Genomic DNA, 25,847 nt, shown 5'->3' on the forward strand with positions numbered 1-25,847 from the left:
TGGTTATTTTCCTGGAAAAATGGCCTCTTACATTCATTTTCTGACTTATTTTTACAATCATATTTTAATTGTCAAGAACTTTTCTTGCTTTATGATTCTTCCTGTTATATTTTTATGAAAATAATATCTTTTCAAATCTATCATAATATATTGATTAAAAATTGGGGGAAATTCTCTTCTTTTTCTTTAGGCATTTGTTGGTTTTTATTATTTTCTGTCTGCTTTAGGCTTCCTCTTTAACTGTTTGGTGATTCTTTGTTGTTCCTTTGTACCCAAAAATGAGGGGATAAAGATCTGACTGTGAGCTCTTTTTATCTTGGGCACAATGTTCAGTGGCTTATTTTGTTTATAGTATGCAAATAAAGAGTCAGTCATTGTTTTATGGGACTGTTAAAGGGCAGAATACAGAGGTCTTTTCTTTCTTTCTTTGTATTTTCCCCCTGAGGAAGATTAGCACTGAGCTAACATCTGTGCCAATCTTCCTTTATTTTGTATGTGGGTTGCTGCCACAACATGGCTGCCAATGAGTGTTGTAGGTCCACGCCCAGGAACCAAACCTGGCCACCAAAGTGGAGCACACCAAACGTAACCACTAGGCCATGGGGCCAGTTCCCAGAGGTCTTTTCTTTAGGATGTAATATCTACATTAGCTGTCCCAATTCTCAATTTCTTAACAGAAGAATCATTTTGGTGGGAGAGGGAGAGATGTTGAAACCTCTTATTCTATGATTCTACTTTACCTCTAAATGATTCTTATTGTAGTCATATTCTTTTTTTAAAAAAACTATTGTTTTAAAGTAATATGGTAAAGGAGAGAAAATAAATATCTGTAGCAGATCCACAGTCTTCAACAGAACTCTTTGTTTTCTCTGTGGTCTTATTTCTTCAAAGGAAACTATCAGCAACAACTTTAGGTCTTGTGAAGATGGTCTTTCAAACTGTTCAAAGACTGGATGATAAGGACCACTTAGTTCACTTTGCAAATCAAATATATATAGATACATATATATATATATTTGTTTCTGGATTTAATGAGAAGAATGAATTTGAGTGGGGCAAGAGTCTGTACAGTTGAGCAATTTCAGCACTGATCCAAATGAAAGAGGAGGTAGTTTGAAAGATTGAAAGCTATGTGAAAAGCTGAAGAAACAGAGAAGTGAGTGGATTTTTAAGATATTTAAGACCACCAGTAGTTGGTACTGAGTTGGGTAGTGGGTGAGGGAAAAGGTGGTGCCACTGATGAATCCTAGCCTTCTAATTTATAAATTGAATGCATAATGGATCCAGTCACTGAGACAAACAAGAAATCCTAAAAGGAGAGAGTATGCATGAGTTGAATTTCAGCTGCTTTTGAGGTCAGATAGAAATGTGAGGAAACTATGGCTCAGGATAGCAGACAACATCTGGCTTGGGGGTAGAAATTTATTAATGATTTATAAATAAGTTCTCCTAAAAGCTATGGGCTTAGATATAATCTCCATTTGAGCAAGAAAGTATGTTGAAAAAAGAACGGCACCTGGGGCTGAGCCTTCAGAAATTCAACATTTAATGCTAAATAAAGGAGGGCAATCTAGAAATAAAGAATAGAGGCAGAAAAAAAAAAACTAGGCTGAACGAGAAAAGATGTTCAATATTATTGACCATCAGGGAAATGCAAATCAAAACTACAATGAGATATCATCTCACTTCCGTCAGAATGGCTATAATTAACAGGACAGGAAACAACAAGTGTTGGAGAGGATGCGGAAAGAAGGGAACTCTCATACACTGCTGGTGAGAGTACAAACTGGTGCAGCCACTATGGAAAACAGTATGGAGATTCCTCAAAAAATTAAGAATACATCTACCATATGATGCAGCTATTCCACTGCTGGGTATTTTTCCAAAGAACATGAAAACATGAATGTGTAAAGACACATGCACCCCTAAGTTCATCACAGCATTATTCACAATAACCAAGACTTGGAAGCAACCTAAGTGCCCATCAATGGGCAAATGGGTAAAGAAGATGTGGTATATATTCATAATGAAATACTGTTCAGCCATAAGTAATGATGAAATCCGGCCATTTGCGACCACATGGATGGAACTTGAAGGTATTATGCTAAGTGAAATAAGTCAGAGGGAGAAAGTCAAATACTGTATGATCTCACTCATAAGTAGAAGATAAAAATAACAACAAACAAACACATAGCAACAGAGATTGGATTGGTGGTTACCAGAGAGGAAGGGGGGAGGGAGGAGGGCAAAAAGGGTGATGAGGCACATGTGTGTAGTGATGGATTGTAATTAGTCTTTGGGTGGTGAACATGATGTAATCTACACAGAAATCGAAATATGATGATGTACACCTGAAATATATATAATGTTATAAACCAATGCTACTACCATAATAAACAAATAAAAATTAAAATTAAAAAATTTCAAATATAATGTATAACTAAGAACATAAACCATAATGTCAATAAAGTACTAAACTGTTTCAAATGAACCAAAAAACCCAAAAGAAAACAAAACAAAAACTAGACTAGTGAATGCTGTTCCATGAAAGACAAGGGAAAATATTATTCCAAAGAAGTGGAAATGTCAAAAGACTTGAATATCACTGGAGTCATACAAGATGAGAATTGAAACATATTCATTGGACTTAGTGCCTTAGAGATAAAAGAGTGATCACACTTCCTGAACCAGATATTTCTGACTCCTGATTTCCTAGCATAATTATTCATAATGCTTCCTTTTCCTTTTTAAAGAGTGTTCTGATTTGTACAAAAAACTATAGTTCATCTTGCTTAGAGAGGTTATATTGTGATTATTTAAAACTATTTTGGGTGGAGCACTGGGGACATAAGCCAGATTGTCAAGGAATGGGCATTAGTGGGAGATTAAGGAAAGGGCATAACGATACTTAGCAATCCCTGAAGAAGTTTAATTGTGAGGAGAAGGCAAAAGATAAGTAAGAAGCTGAAGAGAGATATAGAATTGAGAAAGGTTGTTGATTTTTGTTGATACCACTGTTTCTTAAACGGGATTGAATATGGCCTCTAACATGATCGGAAAGAAGGAGGAAACTTGCATGGAAATATGTTTCTATGTTTGAAGGAGAAAGAGGTGAGATAAAATGCTGAGAGTAACAGGGAAAAGAAGAAAGAATTTACCACATATTTGAAGCAAGAGGAGAAGGACTCAAATGGTCAAGAAATTTCAGTTTTTAACCTTAAATAGGCAGAGCAAAACTTTCTGCCTCCTAGGTCATTCAGCCCAAAAAATATGAAATAAATGCTTTTTCCGTCGAGTCTAGCCAAGAAGCTTAAATATAAAAAGATTTGGGGCTGAAGCCCTAGGTAGTAATACAGTGTTAATTTGCCTTATTTTTCCTTTGGGCTTAGATCAGTTTTGCCCAGGAATCTGGTGGAATTTCAATTTCTTTTACTTTTTCTTTTTTTTGGTGGGGGTGGGGATTAGGGGAAGAGAAACTAACCTTGAGTGGCTTAATTAAAGACATGCTTATAGACATGATTCATGGTGGCTCACAGAATCAATGAAAAATTGACTCACAGATCCCAAGACATACGTATAAGAAGCCCATGTGATGAGACCATGTGCTATGAGGCAGGTTTGAATGCTTTTTCACCTAAAGTAAGTTTGAGATGACTCCATTAATAAGATTTATTTTGGAAAATGGAGATATGCCTCATATGTATGTGAATGGGGGTGTGGTTTGTTTGATTGAAAGAGTGGAAGTAGTCCCGAAGGTATTGAGACACGAGAAAGCATGGCACATCCAGGAAAATTCAAGCCCTTCATTTTGGCTCGAGCATAAGATGTGAATGGGAGGAGAGGACGCACTGAGGCAGACAGGTAGGAGTGCAGTCAGCCATGAAGGATCGGACATCATCCTAAGGCATTTGGATTTCATGCTGAAGATAATGGGAAAGCACTATGACTTCTGCATCATGATGGAAATCTGCTCAGTATGTATTATATGTGGGTTGGCCAGCTTAGGTATTTTATACTATCAAGTGGTGTCTAAATTAATAAATCAGGAGTCTGGAAGTTGCTCTTCCCTCAAAAACTACAGCATAAAAAAACACACTCCTTGCTGAAGCTGAGAAAAAAGAAACAGAAACTTTAAAGCGGAAAACCATGGGACTGCCCTGTCCTTACTCTCCTGTGTGACTTGCATATACTGTTCCTTTTTTCTGGAATGCCATTCTTTTCCTGTTGCCCTGAAGAACTGCTCTTCCCTCTCAGATTCAATTCAAATATTTCCTCTTCCCTGAAACTTTCTTTGGCTTCAATAAGATTTAATGATTCTTACTCTCTGCTCACTTACCACCTTGTTTAGGCTTCCTTATCAGACCTGGGGCTTTACTGTAGCTGTGTGTTTACAGGTCTCTGCTTTGTAGCTCTGCCTTGGGGCTGGCCATTTTGTTGGTTATGGAGTGGTACAGGAATATTATACTAAAGTCATTTCATGTTAGTTTTTTATAGATTATGTGGTTAAGTGACATCCATAGATTCAGGGGAAAAAATTCAAGAGATCTTGATACACATGGATGAAAAAGTTAAGTATATTCATTCATTTGAATAGAGTCCCATTTGGAGAATGTGGTAGCCATGATCTATGTGGCTTCAGTCCCATGCCTAACCTCTTATGTCCTCCCCACTAATGCCGTGGCTGGGAGCATGAACACACATTTCAGAGCCTCTCATGCCAGCTGAATTCTAGTTTGATCTGCCAATGAGAGGCACTTGCAGGAAAGTATTAGTCAAAAAACTGTGGAAGACCTTTTTTCCTGCTTCTCGTAGGGGAGGCAGAGAGAACACCAGCTCCCAGGCTTCTGATCAACCTTGTGGCCATTCTTTAAGCTCTCCGCTCAGTGCTTCCACCAGCGGCAGCAACAAAGTTTCCAAACATCAGTAGAATGTTGGCTCCTGGCTTATCATAGATTTCCTCCTTCAGGCTTCTCCAGCCCAAAGGCCAGGAGCAGTTTCCTGCAATTACTGATCTCTGAGACACAGTACCTTCACCTTTTCATTATCCTAGCCCTTTTAATAACTTTGTATCATTTTTCTGTTTTAAAATCTCCTTTGCTTGAAATACTTATAATGACTAGTGCAACCTGGGGAGGAAAGATACTGATGTTGAGTAGGATTGTAGCCATGCAGATGGAGAAATGTACAGCTTTAGGCTATATTTTGCAGGGAGTGAAGGAAATAAAAGAATCAAATATTATTCCCACTTTTTTGATTTGAGAATCCAGTGTTTCTACTGTGACAGGGAAGAATCAAAGAGGAGCAAATTGGGCAAAAATATAACTGTGCTGAAATTATAACTGTGAGCATTTAGGATATCAGAGAATGCCTTGCAAGAATGCCTCTGTCTTTATAAGATTAGTCTAGTTGAAGAAGGAGAGAAGAAAGGAATTGTACTGATAAAATTGTGTCATTTAGAAAGGCAGATTTGGTTAATGGTTATAAGAGTGGGCTCCAGGATCAGACGATCTCGTTTAGATTTTATGTTACTTTGAGCATTTTATTTTTAATCCAGAAAGCTAGTAATTCCATAACAAACACATGTATTCACCATCCAAGCTGACAAGGGAGGATATAAAGAAATGAGAATAAAAATCTAATCTACCACTTCACTAGTTTATTGCATTTGCATAAATTCCTTTTTGTGTAAAAAAGAAATAAAATACTATAGTTGTCATATTCTGTACTCCCACCCTTAGCACTTGTTTTAAATTAGGTATTTATTTTTTCAGTCTGTAGTTTCATACTTTACAAAAAACACATCCATGAATAATATATAATTTTGTACATTGTTTTAATTTTACTTCATGGGTAGAAGAATATATATGTTATTCTGAGGATTGTTTTTTCCAAATTTTTATACCTATGTGTGCACGTGTGTGTGTGTATACCTGACAGTGTAACACCCTAGTAAATGCCAGCTATCGTATAGCAGAGCTACTGGAGAAAAACACTCTTCTTTAGTCTTAAAGAGCCTTAAGGAAGGCCCAGTGAGACAGTATGTAGCCTGAACATATGGCGCCTTTAGGCTATCTCTGCTCTGTCAATATCTTTGCAATAAATTACACTATCCATGGATACGTCTGAATCTAGGATCGCCGTTAGTTGTACTGAAGTCTTCTGTGCTATTTGGCTGCGGAGTCGTAGAAGGTAAAAGAGTACTAATCATTTTTTGTACCTCTAGCACTTAATACAGTGCCTGGCCTAGAACAGATTCTTAGTAAATGTTTGATGATTGAATAAATGACTGAAATCTGCAACATCATGCAAATAGAGATCCTTTTTGTGTCATAAATAACTGACAGCATTTTTTAGAGCACATTTCACGAAAACAAAACTCTTTAGCATTGGAGTTGATACAGATACTGTTACTTGATGTTAAAACTTGGCACAAGCTGCAAACCTACATGGCCCAATATGAGAACTACGTGTTTGAGAGAAGAATGGAAGGCAAAGAAAAAGATAATAAAACCTTATAGAATGTTCCCTGAATAAGGCTTATTCTTGTTTGGATGTGATACACATTACATAAATTCACTAATAACAGCAAATTAATTTTGCATATTTAAAATATGATATATATTGTCATAATAAAACACAGTATAGCAATGATTTTCACCTGTATTTAATATTTTTTAAATGGGTGTTTTAAACATTACCATTTCATTGTACATACTCATTGCATTTATGAATCAGAATATATTTCTTAAAAGATGCCTTCATTTCATAGTACTATGTTTTCAATTATGTGCAAATATTTAAGCAACTGAAATATAAAACATTCACTCATATTCTTAATGGGTGTGGCATCGGAATCCATTTTCTGTCACTCCAGATCACAAAGTACTTTCCTAAGTAAGCTGCATATTGAGTCATGGGAGTATTACATAAAGAGTTGTAAAGTAAATTGAGATCACGCCTGGGCTAAATATAGAAAGCACTAAATTCCTGATGGACATCCACACATTATAGGAATTAGACATTCAAGACTAGATGGTAATTAAAAAACTATAGACATCAGCCTCTAAATCAATGTCATTAAAAATCAATCACAACAAAGACAATGACAATGAAAATTTCTATACAATAAAAAGATTTCTGAATCACAGATGATAATCAAATTACTTCGAGCAATATTCAACGCTACAACAGCTCAGTGCAATTTTTTAATTGGGACACTCCTTTCAAGATATTTGTTTTTAATCAAAGCAAATTTAATTGGAGAGATTGTCCTCCAAATTTTATCTCAAGTTAACTTATAAATCTTCTGCTCATCATCATTCCTTATTTTAGGGCTATATTTTCTATGGTTATACAATTGAAAACTTTTGTTTATTATAAAATCTTTTATATCTAAATATTGCTACTCTGGAGACATGATTTAAAAATGTGTGGTATATATTAACATTGCAAACACATATACAAAACTAATATCAAAATGATGTGCTGATATTTCTAGTTGTCTGTAAAAACAAATTAGCCCTGCAACGTGTCCTAGAAAGCTCTTTTCTTTTCTGAATACAATTTTATTCATATTCTCCAAGTAGCAAGTTCGAATGTGTGGGATATATTTGCCGTTAAACCTTTCTGTGTGAAACGTAAACACTAAATCACCTAATAGAGTCCTATCTCAGCTTCTAAATGGAATTATTTATAACATCTTTGGAATATAATTATGTGAGCTCCTCTTAACCATCCGGAGATTTTGCTTCTTGAAAACAACTCGCAATGGTGTAGTAAAGCATGTTGTTCGTGTGTTTGTTTCTTATTAAACAGATATGATAAAATTGTCTTTATTGAGTAGTGGCATTTTTTTTTTTTTGACTTTCAGAGTAAGGTAGTCCATTTGCAGCAGATTGATATAAAAGGAAATAAATAATAATAATTAATATGAATAAAACTACTGCATTTGGTGAAAGCATAATTCAACGATGGCTAAGAATTTGAAAAGATAAAATGCTCTCCAAATTGTGTCCATCTGCATGATAACATTGAATAAAGATTCTTTGAATAAGTTGAAGAGTTATATACTTACTAAGTGGGCTAGATAATTAAATAATTACACATTTTGATTGAAAAATAGATGTAGTTCATTAAAATAGAGACTCTCACTCCACTTCTCTAACTAAGCTGCTATTCAGATGCCAAGTTTGTACTTTAATTAGAACAAAAGACCGACATTAACTTCAATGCAATATAATAATTCATAATAATGATTGTATATTAATCTCTTGAGTTTGCTGGAATATAGCACATGACATATGGCAGAGTACAGGCACCTGCGTGGTCCTCTGGGGACTGAGGTGGTGCATGTTAATTAGCCCCTGGAAAATAAAATCTGTTTCCCTCTGAGACAAGCTACCTCAGCGCTTATTGACTTAAGACATCAAAGGAATTAGGCGAATACTGTTAGGGTCTGTCTACACTCATTAAAGCTTTGTCTAGATAGAAGCACTGAATCCACCACTCCTGAGTTAATTCTTGAAAGAATCCTTCTTAAGAAATTAGAGTGGCCACGCATTTCTTTGGCCTCAATGATTGGATTTGGGCTGAAAACATAAAATTACCATTTTGGTTACAGAAAATTCTTTAACTATATAATTCAAACACAAGATAATCTAACCAGAAACATATTAAAATTAGAAGCAGCTTCTTTTTCTTGAATGCTCCCTGAAAGTGCCTCAGTTTAATCCTTTGCTTTGTAAATTCGGATACAATCTCAATATGAGATTATAAATGTCTTTGAGAAGTATGTCATCGCGCAATAGATAAGGTCTCAAGATTCTTGGCAGCCTCAGGTATGCTAAGGGCACTTCAGTGTACCTCTTCAAAGGATAATGGAAAGATACTGTGGAAATAAAACTGGCTGATTAACAGATAAATCTATATTGAGACAAATAGATCCTAAAATTACTTTCTCAGGGTAAGAAAAAAAAGCCTGATCCCATTGCTGGAGTATGTCTAGAAAAACAGAAAACTGAGTGGACATGGTGATGACCAGAAAAACTACATTTTAAAAATTTCTTTTGAAACTCCTCTTCTTTCAAATTCTCATCATTTGAAATTCTGAATTGCATAAGACAAACAACGTAAATTGAAAATTATTTGCATTTATTGGGGTGCTTAGGACTCTGAAGTTCTTCAAGATCTTTCAGAATAGGAGACTCCAATGACACTTTTTTAAGCTAGCAATTTAAACTCAAGCAAGAAATAGAGATTCACTTGTATAGCTAAGCAGAATATTTCTTTTCACAAATACCACATTGTTCGTTTTTTCCCCTGGGTTGCATCTGTGCTCCTGTGATGGAACTGTTATGTTGCTGACATAACTACTGGAATATGTGGACCCATTTCCCTTCCGCTCACACGCGGATCGGCAGTTTAAAGTAATTCCTTTCTGTTAAGGGAATGTGCGCTAAGGCACATTTAAGCAGTCTATTAAACCAATGAGATGACAATGTGCTACCCTCCGAGTTAGCTTAATTTTTGGACTAATTAATTACACCTACCACAGAATGTCTCTTGAGAACACTTTTGGCTGGGTCTACCAATTTATTGTGCAAATAATTATAGTTTTGCATTTGAGGCAAAGATGCTGATTCACCATCAGGCAGATGGTAACAAATAATTGTTTATTTTTGTAACACATCTTTCCATTGGGGAAACCTACCGTATGCTACATATTTATTTAATTTAACAAGTCAATTATTCTGAGTTTTTAAGGATGATATAAAACTGTGGTTGTAAATCCCAGCACCTGGGGTTTTCTTTGTTTCCATTGAAATTATATAGGCGTTTTGAGGAGGAAATTGTCAGATATGTGGCTTCTGGTCTTTCTTTACTATTTTGCATCTAGCTGTCATGGTATTCTACAATGGTGCACTTATTTTTAATGCTCTGATAGACATCTTCTCATTTACCTACATATGTACACCATTGTTGGAGTGGGCTATCTTTAGAGGAATGATGTAATTTGCTTCTTCAAACTCCTTCACTAAACCAGTGAAGTGGCAGACTACACAGTCTGATCAGTTGTGTAGAAATACATTAAAATTTTCAATTATATCACTTTCTATAACCAAAAGATTCTTCTGATGTTTTCTGCAGCACTCAGTGTGAAGAACACAAGACTGGATACCAGAGGGCCCAGGAGAGAAACACACCTCAGCCATTTTTATTAGCCTTGGGACTTTGAACAAGTCATTCAATCAAGTTTCCTCATTTTTAAAAATAGGTTTTGTGGGGATTCAATTAGAAAAAAACAAATGAGAAGTCTAGAACCATTTTGCACATGTAACAGGCACAAATGTTAGCTATGTCTACATCCTTTTTTTGAGAGATACAATGGTTATTCTCTCTCTCTTTTTTTAATGGTGCCATTAATAGCAAAGCTTTAGGTACCTCTTGTTATTGTGACTCTTCAATTTATCTAGATACACTGCCAAATAATATTTTCTCAGGACCCAGGATTAATGTAGATTAGAAATTGTTAAACATCGGTGTGCATAAGGATAATTTGGGAAATCTTACCGAAGATGAAGATTCCTAGGCCTCACTCCTTCAAATCCACATTTTGAGAAACACTGATTTAGATTGCTGATTTAATATAGAGCTGAAATGTTGTCTCGTAAAAGCATTTTACTCAAGGCCCTGCTTCCTGACTTCTGGCATCAGGTAGAGCCTCTCCCCACTCTTCCCCAAGGACCCAGTTTTTGTGTCCTTGCCTGGGTTCAATGGGACAGTTCTGCTGGTCAGCTATGGTTAGACAATGAGCTAGTCCTTAATTAAAAGCAGTGATTCCAGGCCATACAGCGTCTGATAGAATGGCTGGTTACATAGAATGCCCTGGAAAAGAGCATTTATAATCCTAGCACCTTAGGGAGAGAGCTGGATACACTGCACGAAAAAGCAGAGAAGCTTAAATTCCAGGAGTGCTTTTGCTGCTAATTGAATATGTGAGTATATCCACATTCCTTAATCCCTTTGGCTTGAGTTACTGCATCTGATGGGGCTGACGATGCTTTCCATGGCTGAGGGTAACGTCTGAGGGCTTAGACCAGAATGTCTCTTAGGCTTTCTTCTGACTCCAGAATCTATCCTTTCAAGAGAGGGCAATTTCCCGTGCATACCCTTCTTGAACCCAAATTCAGTGGCGCAGACTTGCCACATTTTCTTGGGAGAATAACCATTAATGATTCATCATGTCCTGGCACAATTCTATGTATGAAGGATTGTGAGAAGAACCAGGCTCCCAGATCTCTCAGCAACAATTTAAACCTACTACCAATTCACTGAAGACGCTGGTTATTAATTTGCGTAAGATTTTATTTACTTGGATCTATTGGGGAAAAAATTAAAATGATACAAATTTGCAGGAAGCCTGAGGTAATCATACCATAGCACTAATGCTCCTAGTGAAGAGGTTTGCTGTAGTCAAAGGTGTGGAGCAGCATCTACAGAATTGGTGGACATCTGTTTTAATTATAATTTAGTTTCTTCACATAATCGCTTAAATAGACTAAGAGAAACATGTTTGCCCATAGTTAACTTCAGTTGTCAAATAGCATTTGAATTTAGAAGTGAGGAATACATAATATAGAGATTTTTATCAGTGGAATGTGGTTTACCTAGGTACACAATCTTTGAACAAAAGCTTACAAATAGATTTTGTGCTCTCAAAGCTCTTACAGACTAAGGGAGTTAAATTACTTAGGATTTTGTTCTAAGATGATAAACTACCAAACCAATACTTATTTGTTTTTGCATGTTTTAAATTCAACTCCAAATGAAGAACTGGAATGAATACATTGAAGCTTGATTAAATATTTAAAATCCTTTGGTATAAAGCATTTTATCATTTGGCCTCACACGTGTCTGCATGTGTGTTCCCACCTCTTTTGTGCTGTTGATTTTGGTGGAGCAAGAGGGGGCACTGAGTTTGAGGCATACAGGAGCCTGTTCCTTTTAGTTCTTTCCTGTAGACACTCCTCAGCATGGCAGATATTTTCAAACAAGCAAGTACATTGGTTTAAAAAAATTGTAAGATAGTTTCATTTCTCATGTAAAAATATGTACACGCAGGCACTTCACATGAAAATGGATTTCTGCTTGAATTATCTAGCTAATTACTTCAACTCTCTTCTTTGCCTTGAGCATGTAAACATTACTTATGGTAGGAACAGCTGACCCTTATAAATCAATTAATCAATACTGATTAATTCTTTTCCTTCAACTTTAGCTTTCCTTTAAACTAAGATTAGGCTTAGGCTTATCCATAAAAACTGAAGACTTAGACACACAGGCAGTGTCTCTAATGTTGCTCTAGCGGTGTGTAATGGAGAAGTCCACTTGTGTGTTGTGTTAGGTAGAGAAAATTCACATGAAATATTCTGAAGATATGTTTCTCAAGGGGAATTGCTTTATTCAATACCAGAAGAATGTTTCTAAAGGTAAGCTAAAAGTTTAAACTGTCACCTAATAGAATTCTAAGGTTTCAGGGAATAGTGGATGCTAGGGCCATTTAATGACAATGTCGATATGAAAAACTTCATTTTCCACATGAGAGAAGAACTGAAGCCTGGGAAAAACAATCTTATAGTAACATTATATTTTCTGCACAAAATTCTGCGTGAATATTTTCTATGTTTTCATCTTTGTCACAATCAAGGATAAAGAAGGGAAAAATATCAAGTTTCTTCATAGAATTAAGGAGCTTTTCACTGATCAAAACAACTGTTTCTTTTATGGTAAGTCCTTTTTGTCAGTGGCAGAAATAGCAATTTGATGCTTTTTAAGATATTTTGGGTTTTCAAAGAGAAACTTTGCTACTTTCCTGTGGAAATTATATGGTATTCTGTGAAAACTGCCTTACAGCAAGGAGTTTCAGAAAAGATACAAGAAGCAAGAGCAATATGAGATGCTTTCATTTTAGAGTAGCTAGGTTTCAGTGCTTCCAACAGAAACAACAGAAGAATAAATAAGAAATATATTCTCCCTCATAAGACATACATCACTCTTGAAATTTTTACGAAATCAACTGAGGCAAATTAGAGGTTTCAAAGCTAGTCACCTTATAAGTTGTTAGGAAAAAAATTTGCATTTAAATTGCTCTGTGCAGCTACCTTGAGATTTTCCCCTGGAATGTTTATGGCTCCTTTTTTCATTAATACTTAAAAAAAAACACAATTTCATAACCAGTGTATTACTACATCTAGTTGTGTTATGAACAGGCACTTCATTTCGTAAAATAGAAACATTCAAAGTGGTTTTGGTCAACCAATCACTTGGTCAGAATACTTGAATTCTTCATATTGAATACTTACTAGTGAAGTTAATCTGAAACCGTATTAACTCTCCATTTCTATTACAGAAATTAGGTCATTAATCGCTCTAACATAGGGAATAACCTCTATTCCTATGTGTTTTATCCATAGGAGTGAAGATTGTCCAGAACTTCTTGGAACATTTTCCCCAAAATATTTTATATATATAAAAATACAGCAGATTTCTTTTTAATAGATAAATCTTAAGTATTTCAATAACTTGCTTTTACATATTCAGAAATGTAGATATAAGAAAAATATTAAATGTGCAAAATGCTCTTTTCATATGTACATTAAAAATACAATTAATAATAGCTTTAAACTTGTATGAAAAGCCATTTTGGGGGAAAAAGTCTTCAATGTCAGAAAATCTGGTCAGATTAGAGCTTTTGCTTGAGGAATTGTAAACAAACTTTTTAAAATGCTGAGAGTTTTCTTAGTTCTTTCCAACCAAGACATTCTTGAACACATCAAGTCCTGCTTTGAAGTAAACCTGAGCTGAATTAATGCTGTTCAACACCTCTGACAGAGCTTCTTGAAGGGTCTTATTTGATGGAAGTGACTTGCAGTGCTCCGAAGCCTCCAGAAGTATTGAAAACTGGCTTGTCTTCTCATCAACGTGGTACAGTATATTTCTAAAAAGAAATATGGAATGTGTAAATGTTTTATGCACAATGCTATTTTCATACCCAACGTTTTAATGAATATTTCCAAGACACAATGATGCTTGCAATGATTGAAGAAGAAATTATAAAAATGCAGTATCATTTTTCAACCTCTAATGAATTAATGGATGTCAACATTGATCATCAAAAGTTTCCCGTAGTGATGAGAGAGAATCAGACATTACGTGCCACCTGATGGAAGTAGACAACACTTTCTATGAAACAGACTAAAGTAGTTTTGCTTAAAAAATTGAATCTGAATCTGATGAAGCTTCTAATTCTAATTGCTAAAAAATACAAGAGACAGAGAAATATACTAAATGATACCATGGTGTGTCATCAGCAAAACAGACTGTGGGAAACTCTATAGGACAAATGATTCAGCTTATTCAAGAAATAGATTGCAATAAGAATAGGTGAAGGATGAACTTCTAGAGCAGGGTTTCTCAACCGGTAATTCTTTATTGTGGCAGCTGGCCTGTGCATTGTAGGATGTTTAGCAGTATCCCTGGCCTCTACCTTCTGGGTATCAGTAGTACCCCTCCTTTAGTGGTCTCAGTCAGTGCTGCCTTCTATAACAGAATACCATAGACCCGGTGGCTTAAACAACAAATGTTTATTTCTATAGTTCTAAAGACCGGAAGACCAAGATCAGGGTGCCAGCATGGTCAGCTTCTTGGTGAGAGCCCTCTTCCTGGTTATATTCTCACACGGCCTTCCTTGGTGCATGCACATGGACAGAAAGATCCTGGGTCTCCTCCTCTTTTTATAAGAGTATTAGTCCCATCATGAGAGCTCCACCAGCCTGACTAATGTAATCTTAATTACCTCTCAAAGGTCACACCTCTAAATACCATCGAATTAGGGTCAAGGTTTTAACATATGTATTTTGGGAGGACACAAACATTCAGCCCCTAGCAGTTGTGAAAACCAAAAATGTCTCCAGACTGCCAAAACTGTTCCTTACAGAACAAAATTACCCCCAAGTGAGAACTACTGCTTTAGATTAAAGGAAACCTATCAACCAGTCCCAAAGCATAGACTCGACTAGGTCTTTGTTCAAACAAACTGTTTAAAAAATGAGACGTAGTGCAAAATTAAATACTAACTGAAAATTTGCTAATATTAGGGAGTTGTTAATATTTTAGTTGTGATAACAGTATCATCAGTATGTTTTCAAAAAGTATCTTTATCTTCTGGAAATACACACAGTGATATTTTCAAATAAAAGGTTTTCATGTCTGGGATTTACTTCAAAATGTTTTGGAGGAAAAAGGAGAGTGGAGCTGTGGACTGTATAGGTGGGAAAAGATTGACTGTTAGTACATCTGAGAGCTATATATTGTTATAATCCAATGTTACTGCAATTAAAAAGTAAATGAAAAAATAATTAATTAATTTTAAAAAGATTGTTAATAATTGCTGAAACTGGATAATGGAATTCACTAGACTATTCTCTCTTCTTTTGTATATATTTGACATTTAGAATATCATCTTCTCATAAATGTGGAGTGTGTAATAAGATGGTGTCCTGAAATTCATCCAAATTTCTGAGAAAGAGGAATTTGGCCTTGGGCAAGTCTAAAGCAGTTCCTTTTATTCGTTGATAGATAGAAAGAGAAGCATTTTGTCAGAAAACTGTGGATTATTTCATTATTTGACTTATTCCCAATCCAAGGCTAGTTAAAATAGCTGAAGTTCCATGGTCTAATAAGAGAGGCAGATGTAAATAATTGAAATTATCAGCTGTCTAAGTGTCATATTAGAAATATAAGGTTTAGGGATAACAGATGAAGGGTTGACAGTGGGAAAGTTCAGAAAAAAGTTCATAATGGAAAATACTTAAATTTCATCTTGAAGGATGATGGGATTACCAGTCACAAAGCTTTAGGAAATGAAACAAGCTAGAAAGTGGAAAGAGCACCCTATGTAGGAGGAACAGCATATGCAAAGGTATGAATTTATAAAACAGCTTGGTGTTCTCTGTGAATCAGTGTCAGTGTTTCTGTGGGACCAGAGTTCAAGGCCAGAGTGGGCAGCCAGAGTAGAACGGTGGGAGAGCAAGCCATGCCATCATATAGGGCCTTTCATAGCAAGCTAAGGCGATGACCCTTTTCCTTATGGACAATAGGAAACTAGCAAAGATCTTAAGCAAAAGAGAAAGGTTATTAGATTTTATTTTGGAATAATCACTTTGGTTGTAATATAAACCCTGGAGCACCACTTAGTTCAGATGAAAGGTGACAAAGATGTGAGTTACACAGTTATAAGTGTGAGAAGATAGAGTGAGGGCCACGGTACAAGATTTACAGTACAAGATTTAATTAATTTCTATTTTTCCCTAGCACTAATCTCACTTTTACATGGAGTTTTAGATCATTGTTTTCTATCGAATCAACTTCAGCCTCTCCTGTACTTCCCACTCTGTGCTCTGTGGTGGTGAACCGGCACCGAAATCGACCACATCACTTATGCCAGAACCCTACGAGTCAACTCTTTCCCATACATATTCAACTGGTTTCTGATGATATTCACTTCTCCATCTTTTCAGTGTCTTTTCTTCTCTGTTGTAGAACTCTGATCCCTACGTATTCAAGGATATGTTGTGATATCATCGTTTTACACATCAGGGGTGAGAAATATGCTACTTCTATATAAGGCCTAATTCAGTGCTGTGAACATAGGTGGTCTTCAATCATGGTGATTTAATTTACTTAGACTTTTATCAGGCTTAGTCCAGCGACGGGAACTTAGTAGATTCCTGATAATGCAAGGGTAAATTATATCAATACAGGTAATTTTGCATTTTAAGCCTTAACGAACTTGAGACTAACAGATTTTGTGTCTTTGGAGAAAAATTTCAGTTGACAATGAGTAAATTGGGGTGCGTGGCAATGGGGTAGAAGATCCTTCAACTCAAAGGTTATTTCAATGATTTTTTCAAAACAGATCATTTGAAATGGGAACTATCCCTAATAATCCAATATGCTTGATCTTCGTACCTATGAATAAACTTGTATGAATTAAATACAGCAGTGCAAGAGAGATACTCTACATCCAAATATTCTTAAATTCAGGTATAAACTTAGTGTTAAGACACATATATTTCCTGGATATGGTAAAAAGAAAAACATCTTCCAAACGGAGTGGTAAGTGAGTCGTGAGCAATGCTCTGGTACTGAGTGTACTATGAGAATGTGGATCTAATTCCAGAAGTAGAACACTCTTTAAAATAGAGATTTCCCTTCTGCTAGTCCCACAGTATTTATAAATTAAAGAAATTTTCAGTAAAAGCCATTATATCATGCTCAACTAATGATATAAGCAATTATATATGTATGCACATATACATATGTATACATTTGTTAAGTGTAAAAGCTGTTGTTTTGATTATATGAAAATGATTTAAACAAAATAGTGAGAATTAGCAAAATATCTAATTAAAATTTCCCTAAATATTAGTTCTATTAGTTTTATATCACTAAAGGGGGAAAAAATAAAAGAAATCAAATAATACAGAGGAAACTTGATACAACCAAAGAATTTTCCCAAATGGGGATGAAACTGCCTCAGGCCCATGTAGCATGTAGTCTCCTAAATGACAGAATGTATACAAAAGTCACTTTTTTCAAGTTAATGTAATCTTTTCTAATTTCCATTTAAAAAAAGAAGTGGGTTTTTGTGTCAGGATACCTATCAAACACATTTAAATTCATAGTGAACCATTTAAACAAACACACAAACAAATATATATAATGAAAAATGGTTTAATAATTAAGGTATTTTGAGCATAAAAACAGTTTAAAATATATTTTAATTACTCAATCATTTAAAAAGTACTCCTTTGCAGACAACTTATATCGTTTATATCACCAATAACTAAAGTAGTATTATAGAAATGTTTAATCACCTTTCCTATATTTATGGTTTTGAAATCTCACTCTCCACTTTATCAGTTTCATGTTTAATTACAAATCATTTCATGGTAAATATATTTCCAGAATTTAAGAGTGCAATAGATATTTTCAAAAGCTGTACCAAATACTTCCATTCCTTGAAGGCATATTGCTCAGCATTCTGACAAGCAAAGATATTAGAATCATTGTTATCCAGAACTGCCCCTTAAATGAGTTGTACCAGCGCAAGTGATATACGATGGGGAGCATGTTTAATGATTTTTGGGCTGTTATAGTGACTTTTCCACATATTCAAAGTCCACTGGTGCAAAATACATTCCTACATACACATTCTATGGTTATTAAATGTTAAATATTATTAATATTCAATTTAATGATAAGATGATATTAATAAAACATGCTCATAAAGGTTACAGGATTAATCCCTCAATGACAAATCACTGAAGCATGAGCAAAAGCTCTAATATATTTATGTAAAATTTCAGCCATAACTACTATAAAATATCTAGAAGAGAGATAATGTAGAAGAATAAAAATACATCCTAAAAAGAATATTTAGGTCTAAAGCACAAGAAATACAATTATTGTTTTTTTATTTTAACTGAAGAGCAATACATATATTTCTTAAATACCAATGCAATAGAATCTGTGGTGTGCCAACATTTGCTTTTTCTAACTAGTAAGCAACATAGTAACATACTTTTATAATGAATGTAAACATTCTACCTGAGTAGAAATAGGTCCTTTTTTGGTTTGTGAAATTCTACAAGGAGCTAAACACATTTTCTGTATGCCACATGATTCAAGTAGTAGGCTGTGGCAAGCTTTTATGTAAGATAAACACTCATACCCATTTCTACTCAAATTGGATACAAATCAGCATAAAACTACAGATACTAAGATTCTCATTGAAGATGAGCGACTAGGATTCTTTCATCATAATTTAAAAGAAAATCTTCATTTTGGGTAGCTGCTGATATAACTTAAACAAGTTGGTCTTTACTATAAAAGAAGTTTTTCACCTTGATAGATTGTTTTATCTTAAAAACAAATTGGGGAGAACAAAAATATCTTCTTTAAATTTTCATGAGAAGGATAATTTCTCATACTGATCTTCAGAAGTGGCTCATCTTTTCCTATCCCTCTTTTGTGTTCCTAAAACCATTTAACTTCCTGTTTACATAAAATAAATTTCTGCATTTGGAGTCCTTTTCCAAAAAAGCACCATCATATTATTTTAATTTTAATATTTGAATAGAAGACAAAAAAATGTGGCAGTGTTTTTATATTTCATCACGTATATTTCCATATATTTCTTAGTTCTGAAAACTTTGTTATATATTCAATCACTAACGCTAACTACCCCAGGATCATCCCTAGGGAACAAAATTACTTTCGTACCATTTTTTAATAGGCAAATGCATTTTAAATATTTCAATTGGATCAATGCTTCTGATGGAAATTTTTAAGCCAAAGCTCTTTGTATTCCTACATAATGTCACCAAAATTGAACCTCAGTTAAATGGAGTTAAGATTTCAACAATATGCAGCATATCAGAGTACCCAATTATGTCTCTTCTTCTCAGTTATAGACCCATATTTTCAGATTATGGCAGACTAAAAATTGACCAAAAGCTACTACAGGAGAGGAAGAACTATTCTTCTATCCTCTAGGTACTCCTGGCTGATCTAAGAATTAAATTGACATGAGACAGAATAATACGAGAAAATCAAACAAAGTTTGCTAACATGTATGCATGGGAGAAACCCAGGAAAACTGAGTAACTCACCAAAGTGGCAGAAGCCACCATCTTAATCCCATTTTCAGCTAAGGACAAAGCAGGACATTGGGAGCAGTGGTTTGGGACTTCAAAGGGGAGGAAGGCAATTCAGATGGAGATGGAAAAGCAAATGTTTGGTAAACAATTGTTTGCTGGGCCATTGATAGACTATATGACCCTGTGACCCTAGAGACAGAGAGAGAGAGAGAGAGAGAGAGAGAGCTTTGATAAAAATGGGCTTAGCAAGGCAGTCTGCCATACTCAGAGTTTTCTATGGTGATGGCCTGTTTGTAACAAGCCTTTTATCTTAAATTCTTTTAGGCAGGTATGGGAAAGGTCAAAGTTTCAGAGATTTTGGAATGGCAAATTCTGACCCCCAATGCTAGTCAGAAGGCACATGTCTGGCAGGAAAAAAGAATGGAAAGAATGCGAGAAAATGCACTTGAAGAGTTTCTATGTCAAGAGTCTGTCCTTTACAACCACAAGGAATTATATTCCTTAGTGAACCATTCTTGCTCTTACACACACCTGCTTTAATCCAATTCAGAAAAGTTTTCTTGCAGAAAGAATGAACTGTTATTAATTCAATAAGTCACCATCCTATTTGCATACACACAACATGTACTCAGTATGGCATGTAGAGACATCAGACCTAATTAAAATATTATTTAATTGAAATCATTTTAGTAGTTATCATGTTTAAAGTAACATTAATTCCACCCTCATGCCTATCTTCCCTCATCTGTAACAATTTGGATCTTACAAATGTAATTCACACAGTCATCCTGACCCACACACAACACAAAGAGACTACTAAAAGGAAAGTGTAATACATTATTGATGACACTAATGAAATTACAACACACATCACTCATTTTAATGGGTCTGTTTCAATGACACATCACAGTGACCAGGAAAGAGCAGCGCCAAACTCAGCAACCTAATTAATAAGTCCCAGCAGCATCAGAGAAGGAGATGAAGCATCTTTACTCAACTGACAAATCTTTTCCACTCAACTAAAGCAAAGGAAAAGTGAAGAAAATGAATTTTGAAACAAAAGCATCTAAAGTCTTCACGAGTCATTTCCTGTGTGTGAATTAGCAAATTAATGATGGAAACGATGACTCTCTTTCAAATGTTCCTTCTTATATTCATAAATGGGCACAGGATGCCATCCATTCTAAACTTGAATTAACATTCATTATACCCTAGGTTGAGAAACTCCTAAATGAAATCACTCTAAATAATAAGTCATGCCTTTCAAAATTGACTGGGAATTCAAGCAGAATGCAGAGAGACAAGGCCAGCTCTATTTCTTACAATTGTTGCTAACTCTTTTTAAGGATTATACTAATTGTACTCCATAGTTAGCAGTAGATTACTATATTTATATTAACATTAGAAAATATTGTTTGACTTGGATACTATGTCCATGAGAATTTACAAAATACATGGCTGCCACTATTTATAGTACAAATATCCTTTCAGCTAAATTTAAATTTGGTTTATACTAGCAGAAGCAGAATGAGAAGACCATTGTTTATATTGTCAAGCCATAAACTCACTCTGTAGACAACTGAGGCTGAAAGACATGTGTGGTAGGTCATTTACAAAAATGGCTACAATCATTCCCCTCCCTGTATGCAGGCCACATTAAAATATGACTTTGCAGCTCCTTCTGTCAAGCAGTGGAGTCTATTTCCCTACCTCTTGAATCTGGTTTGGCTTTAATATCTGATTTGACCAATAGAATGTGGCACATGTGGTCAGCCTATGCCTCAGAAGGTCTTGAATGCTTCCTGTCTTTCTCTGGAACCCTGCCAAACCACCTTGTGAACAGTTCTGGGGTAGCCTGCTGGAAAAAGAGAGAACTCCTGGAGCAGAAAGGAGCTGTTCAACTGAGGCCTTCCTGTACTAAGTAGCCCCCAGCCAAGCTGGCAACAGAAGATTTGGTTGTAGACATAAACACAGCCAAAAGATACTCAGGCTGGCCCACCCAGCTAAATCCAGCCTAGATGGCCATATTGAAGAATTATGGATAAAATAAGCAGTTGTTTAAATCACTAAATTTTGGAGCTATTTTCAATGGAGCAATAGATAACTGACATAATTTGGTAGTGTTTTTCTTCCCTGTGGGAAAGGAAGGTCTTAGCTTGCTATAGGCATCAGTTCTCTATTCTCTCTTAATAACATTGACAGAGTGCCTCGTATGATGTAAATTTGACAGTTCCATAAAAGACTGGCTGAATTCAAAAGACACTGCTGGAAAATTGTGCCAAAGATTCCTCATGATGTATGCATTATAAAATTAGGATATCTCTGTTGATTCATTAGAAGTTTTAAAATCTGTTTAGAGTGCCAGGTGGGAGTTTTTCCACTAAATAAAAAAATAAGCTAACCATCACAGCATACTGTTGTTGTTTTTAATACAGATTATCTTGCTGAGCTACAGACCAAGAAATGGACAAAAGTGATTCTGTCAGTTTCCATTAATATTACATAAAAAATAGAGCAGAGAACAGTAGAGAGAGTAACCAACTGTATTCTATACAGTTAATATCTCAAGAGTTCTCAGTCCAGCTAACTACATTGTTCCTCAAGTTTCCTGAGAAAGAGGATATCTTTTAGGACATTCAAGGAAGACTCCCTTCAACCACACAGTACTTGATGGTTTATCAACAGGGAAAAATTTTATTTCTGAACTCAAAAACTTTCCAGTAAATCAGATCATGGCAGAGTGAACTTTCCTGATAATCTCTCCCCTCCACCATACAACAAAAAAAAATTCATACTCCAACAGAGGACATCAAAACACAACACAAAAGACATCTAAGAGACCCATTCAGCCATACTACGGAGGGCAGAGAGGCTGAATCACCCCTCAGAGGAGGTGGGATGGGGTAAGAGAAAATTTTTCTCCTTCCCCAAAAGACTGGGATCTGGGACCACAGCCTCTAAGGGGGAAGAAACAGGGGAGGGGACATTCATGCATGAGAACATCAAAGATCCCTGAGGGCCCTTGAAGCCTAGAGGAAAGCCCATACTGAAGTGAAAGCTAATGTGAAGGTGACCTCATCAAGCCAACACCCGAGGAGAGCAGATATTGAGGGCAGAGTGAGAAAACCCTGACAGCATGCAGAAGAAAGCACCTCTCCCCTCCCACCCAGAACTAGCTCCAGCACCTGGGATCCTGGTAGAACACAGAGGGCTCAGAATAAGCAGCTCTTACCTCCACTTAGTGGCAATAGGAGGTAACTGTGACCAAATAATACCACAATGCCCCAAAACAGAGCCACACCCTCTAGCTGGATCAAAAATTATATTAAATCTCCAGACCAGAGAGAAAATGACAAGTACCCAGAAATCAGTCCAGAAAACACAGAAATATGTAATCTAAGTGACAGAGAATTCAAAATAGCTATCATCAAAAAACTCAACAAGTTAAAAGAGAATGTAGAGAAACCACTCAGTGAGTTCAGGAGCTACTTCACAAAAGAGATTGAAACTATAAAGAAGAATCAATCAGCAATATTGGAGATAAAAGACACAATGGAAGAGATAAAACAAAATATGGATTCCCTGAACATGCTCAAGTAGACATCATAGAGGAGCGAATCAGCATAATTGAGGATAGACATGTTGAAAGCTCCAAATAGAGGAGGAGAGAGAACTAAGACTAAAAAGAAATGAAAAAAGTCTCTGAGAAATATCCAACTCAATTAGGAAATGCAACATAAGAATTATAGGTATTACCGAGGGAGAAGAGAAGGAGAATGGAACAGAAAGCATGTTCAAAGAAATAATAGCAGATAACTTCCCAAACCTAGAGAAGGAGATGGAAATTCACGTGGAACAGGCTATCAGATCTCCTAAATATGTCAATGTAAAAAGACCTATTACAAGGCATATAGTAGTGAACCTGGCAAAAGTAAATGACAAAGAAGAAATATTAAGGGCAGCAAGGGAGACGAAAATAACCTACAAAGGAATCCCTATCAGGCTTTCAGCAGATTTTCCTGCAAAAACCTTACAGACTAGGAGAGACTGAGATGACACATTCAAATCTTTGAAGGACAAAAACTATCAGCCAAGAATACTCTAGCTAACAAAAATATCCTTCAGATAGATGGAGAAATAAAAACTTTCCCAGAAAAACAAAAGCTAAGGGAGTTCATAGCCACAAGACCGCCCCCCCCCCACCACCACCACTACAAGAAATCCTCAAGAAGGCCCTCATACCTGAAAAGAAAAGGGAGAAAGGGGTTACAAAGCATGGAGTAAGGAGACAAATAGGTAGACAAAATCAGAAAATTGTAGCTATACATCAGAACAGGTTAGCAAATACTCAAGAATGGCATTAAAGATAAAGGGAAGGAAAATACCAAAAACAAAGAAAATCTTGTCATTTTAATCACAAATTCACAACACATGATGGAAGAAGATGTGAGAAAAACAACTTAGGAGGGGAAGAAGAAAGGAACTAAATCAGTTTAATCTAAGGAAATATGATACCATCAGAAAATGGACTATCTTATCTACAAGATTTTGAATACAAACCTCATGGTAACCACCAAACAAAAATGCAGAACAGAGACACAAATAATAAATATGGAGAAAACAAAGAAACACAACATAAAAAACTACAGAACTCAATTGGTAGAACAAAATACACAGGACAAGAAACAAAAGAAATGCAGGAGAACCAGAAAATGAGTGATAAAATGGAAGCATTAAGCCCTCAAATATTTTTTTCTTATTTTAAAGATTGGCACCTAGGCTAACAACTGTTGCCAATCTTTTTTTTTTTTTTCTGCTTTATTTCCCAAGCCCTCCTGCCCCTGGTACATAGTTGTATATCTTAGTTGCAGGTCCTTCTAGTTGTGGGATGTGGGATGCTGCCTCAATGTAGCATGACGAGCAGTGCCATGTCTGCGCCCAGGATCCGAACCCTGGGACGCTGCAGCAGAGCGCGCAAACTTAACCACTCGGCCACAGAGCTGGCCCAAAGCCCTCAAATATTGATAATCACCCTAACTGTAAATGGATTGAATTATTAAATAAAAAGTCACAAAGTGGCAAGATGGATTAAAGAACAAGACCCAACCATATGCTACCTCCAGGAAACACATGTCAGCTCCAATGACAAACACAGGCTCAGAGTGAAGGGATGGAAGATGATACTCCAAGCTAATGGCAAAAGAAACAAAGCAGGTGTCACAAGACTTATATCAGACAAAGTAGACTTCAAGATAAGACAGGTAAAGAGAGAAAAAGAGGGGCAATATATAATGATTAAAGGGACACTCCACCAAAAAGACATAACACTTATAAATATCTATGCACCCAACATACGAGCACCAAAGTACATAAAGCAACTATTAACAAGCATAAAAGAAGATATTAACAATAACAGTAATAGTAGGGGATGTCAACACTCCACTCACATCAATGGATAGATCATCCAGACAGAAAAGCAACAAGGAAACAGTGGAATTAAATAAAAAGCTAAACCAGCTGAACTAAACAGACATATATAGAACACTCCATCCAAAACAGAAGAATACACGTTCTTCTCAAGTGTTCATGGAACGTTCTCAAGGACAGACCATGTGTTGGGAAACAAAGTAAGCCTGAATAAATTGAAGAAGATTGAAATAATAACAACCTTCTTTTCTGATCACAATGCTATGAAGCTAGAAATTAATTACAAGAAAAAAGCTGAGAAAGGGACAAAGATGTGGAGACTAAACAACATCCTACTGAATAACCAATGGATCAGTGAAGAAATTAAAGGTGAAACCAAAATTTCCTGGAGACAAATGAAAATGAAAATGAAAATACACCATACCAACTCATATGTGATGTACTAAAAGGGGTCCTAGGAGGGAAATTCATAGCAATACAGGCCCACCATAACAAACAAGAAAAATCTCAAAGATGTAATATTAAACTATGCCTAAGAGAACTAGAAACTAGAACTAGAACTGTGACCTAGTATAGGAGTGTTGCTGACACAAACACTGGCCGACACCATTGAAGTTCTTCACCTGGACTTCCCCAGGGGTCTGCCAACCCACTAAAGTGCAGATTTAATCCAGTTCAGCCAGGGCAGGCAGCCACCCT

The 25,847-nt window shown here is 35.8% G+C and overlaps 1 protein-coding gene across 7 annotated transcripts in view; it reads right to left on the reverse strand.

Annotated features, from left to right (window-relative positions):
* Positions 1-6,651: 6,651 nt before the first annotated feature.
* NAALADL2 (N-acetylated alpha-linked acidic dipeptidase like 2) overlaps positions 6,652-25,847 on the reverse strand; it is a 1,259,279-nt gene continuing 1,240,083 nt past the window's right edge. For all 7 annotated transcript variants that reach the window (XM_046659057.1, XM_046659060.1, XM_046659059.1 and 4 more), the window contains one exon: positions 6,652-13,996. In XM_046659057.1, the coding sequence (XP_046515013.1) occupies positions 13,798-13,996 (199 nt within the window). In that variant the 3' untranslated portion in view covers positions 6,652-13,797. The remainder of the gene's footprint in view (positions 13,997-25,847) is intronic.

The sequence above is a fragment of the Equus quagga genome, chromosome 4 (genome assembly GCF_021613505.1).
Source record: "Equus quagga isolate Etosha38 chromosome 4, UCLA_HA_Equagga_1.0, whole genome shotgun sequence".
Classification (NCBI taxonomy): Eukaryota; Metazoa; Chordata; class Mammalia; order Perissodactyla; family Equidae; genus Equus; species Equus quagga.